The sequence below is a fragment of the Triticum urartu genome, chromosome 2A, assembly GCF_056163025.1.
Source record: "Triticum urartu cultivar PI428250 chromosome 2A, HENAU_Tu73, whole genome shotgun sequence".
NCBI lineage: Eukaryota > Viridiplantae > Streptophyta > Magnoliopsida > Poales > Poaceae > Triticum > Triticum urartu.
In genome coordinates, this window is record NC_141874.1 from 715,445,272 (window position 1) to 715,447,802 (window position 2,531).

Genomic DNA, 2,531 nt, shown 5'->3' on the forward strand with positions numbered 1-2,531 from the left:
CTTGCCCATGCAGGGGCGGAGCCAGAAAATTTGACCAATGGGTTCACTCAGTACCTCATTGTAAGGATTTAGTAAGGATTAATAATTAAGTGTAACGTTCAATTTCATACCAACTTACAATAGAGGCACGTCACTTAAAAGACATGTGGCGAGTAGAAATATGATATCGATTATCACATACGACAGTTACATATAAAAGTGGAGAGTGCAAGACATACCGATTGTGTGAAATTATAAAATCCCTTGTTGACAAAATAACTTCATAGCTTCAATTGCAGCTTCTCATCTTCCTAAAATATATAGGAGAAAATGACAAGTTACTTTGACAAATTCAAAATAAATACCATCAAGCCAAAGAGGCATATAAACAAGTGATTGTAAGTCTAATTCGACTTTGGGTTTTTTTGGAGGATCAGTTTGCTTATCATGGGCAACCTGAATTGATTGATCTTGATTCATCAAAGCATCACATTTTGTACCATTATATTATGAAAGCTATTAACATTACCTTTACCCATATGGGTATTTTGTCGCATTTTTTGTTCCAGTTGCTCCAACCTTTAGTTGCAAGTGCATCACTCCCAGCTTGTCTCTCATTGTAATCACTAAATCCAATCAGCCAGATTATATGGCAGATCATCTAAACTAATTTATCTATGCATAGAAAGCCTTGGGAGATTATTTGCAATAGTGACCTTTGATGTACTTTGCTTACATTAAGTGGCCTTAAAGTGCCTGCAGCATTATCTGAATCTGATGGTCAATTTCTTATTGGAAAACATCTCTCTAACCTACACCAATTAAAGTTCAGGGAAAAGCAACTACTAAAAAATTTAGGCCAAAGAGTAATACCATCATCCAGTGTACTAGGCTCCAACACATGTACAAGGGTGATGATGTGACCTTGTCACCTTCAATTTGGACTTCAATTGTTAGCCGCTGCCGACGGCCAACCTGCTGTTGCCGGCTTGCCGCTGGCCGCCGCAATGGAGAGACGAGGAGACAAGATGTAAAGAGTTGCCGGGTTGGGAAACAAATTGGGGGAAACGAGAGGCGTGCGGCGTGCGTACCTGGTATGGAATCGAGCGGTCGAGGACTGCGTGGATGTCATCGTATGGCATTACATTTACATCTGGGCTTCTTTTGTTTTTTGTGAAATATCTGTATCATTCTGTGGGCTTTTGGTTGGACTACTGATGTTATAAACAATTTATTATTATGGGCTGAGAGGCTTCTAGCGGGTGCGTGCTAGCTTGATGGGTTCAGCCCTGATTTTCTATTGGGTTCATGCAAGTGCCAACGTGTATACATGTACGTGGCGTGACAAATCTGTTGGGTTCATCTGAACCCAACACCTACACGCTGGCTCCGCCACTGTGCCCATGTCCTTGAAGTCGCCGCCGTCCGTCGTGGCGAGGTAGTGGGGAGGTGGAGGAACGCCGCGAGGTCGGCCGCGGAGGATGTGTAGTAGAGGTACGCCGGGACGCCGAGTTCATCGGCGGCGTCGAGGGCATCTACGCAGAAGGTGTCGAGGACGAGGGCGGCGACGGAGGGGAGGGACCGGAGGAAGGCGTGGAGGGACGGCACGGTGAGGCGGAGCGCGTCCACCATCTGCAGGTAGGGGTCCGGGTCCGGATTGGGGTATTCCGACGCCGGGAGGTGGTGGAAGGAGATGGTGGGGTTGGCGGCGGCCAGGCTGGCGACGGCGAGGACGGAGGAGGCGAAGATATCGGCGGTAGAGGCCGGCGGGGTTGGAACGGCGATGATGACGGGGATGCCTCGGCGAAGGAAGAGCTTGGCGAGCTCCACCATGGGGATAAGGTGGCCCACGCCCAAGCAGGCGTGCAGCACCACCGCCGGATGTGGATCAGCCTCCATTGGTGACTGCCGACGACGACGCGGTCAACGGCGCGGGAGTGAGACTAAGTGAGGAGTGGTGAAATCTTGTGGGTATTTCTTTTTTCTTTTTTTAGGCAGATCTTGTGGATTTTCTAGCAGTTTTCAACATGACAATGGGTACCCGTTACCCGCTAATCCGACGAGTAAAACCCTATTAGGACAAGGGTATGGGAAAATAAAATACCCATGGCTATTTAAATGAAAAAAAACTATACGCATCGGGTAAGCCGGGTACAGGAATGCAATACACATACCCGTCTACCGGCATCTTAATACATCTTACAGGTAGGCCTCCTATGTCATTCTCTAGAAAGAAAAAACCCTAGCCTAAGCATCCAGCCGCCGCAACCCTAGCCCCCGCACAAAATCCCATCCACCCCTCGACCCATCACCCTCACCCTATCGCGCCGTCACCCATCTCTCTCTCACCCAGGCTGCAACCCCAGGTGGCCGCCGCCGTCACCGGCCACTGCGGCTGCCTGGGCAGGGCACAAGGCCATCTCCCTCATCTCCACATCTCCTCCCTCCAGAGCGCCTCCTCCGCTCACCTCGCTTGCCGCAGATTTCCCATCTCAACCGCCGGACAAGCGGAGCACCTCCCAGGCGCCCCATGCCTCGTGTGGACAAGGAAA

The 2,531-nt window shown here is 49.7% G+C and overlaps 1 protein-coding gene across 1 annotated transcript; it reads right to left on the reverse strand.

Annotated features, from left to right (window-relative positions):
• Positions 1-1,338: 1,338 nt before the first annotated feature.
• Positions 1,339-1,878, reverse strand: LOC147987060 (anthocyanidin 5,3-O-glucosyltransferase-like). Its single transcript, XM_087542260.1, has one exon. It carries the CDS (start codon positions 1,876-1,878, stop codon positions 1,339-1,341), a length of 540 nt encoding a protein of 179 aa, XP_087398386.1.
• Between the last annotated feature and the right edge of the window lie 653 nt (positions 1,879-2,531).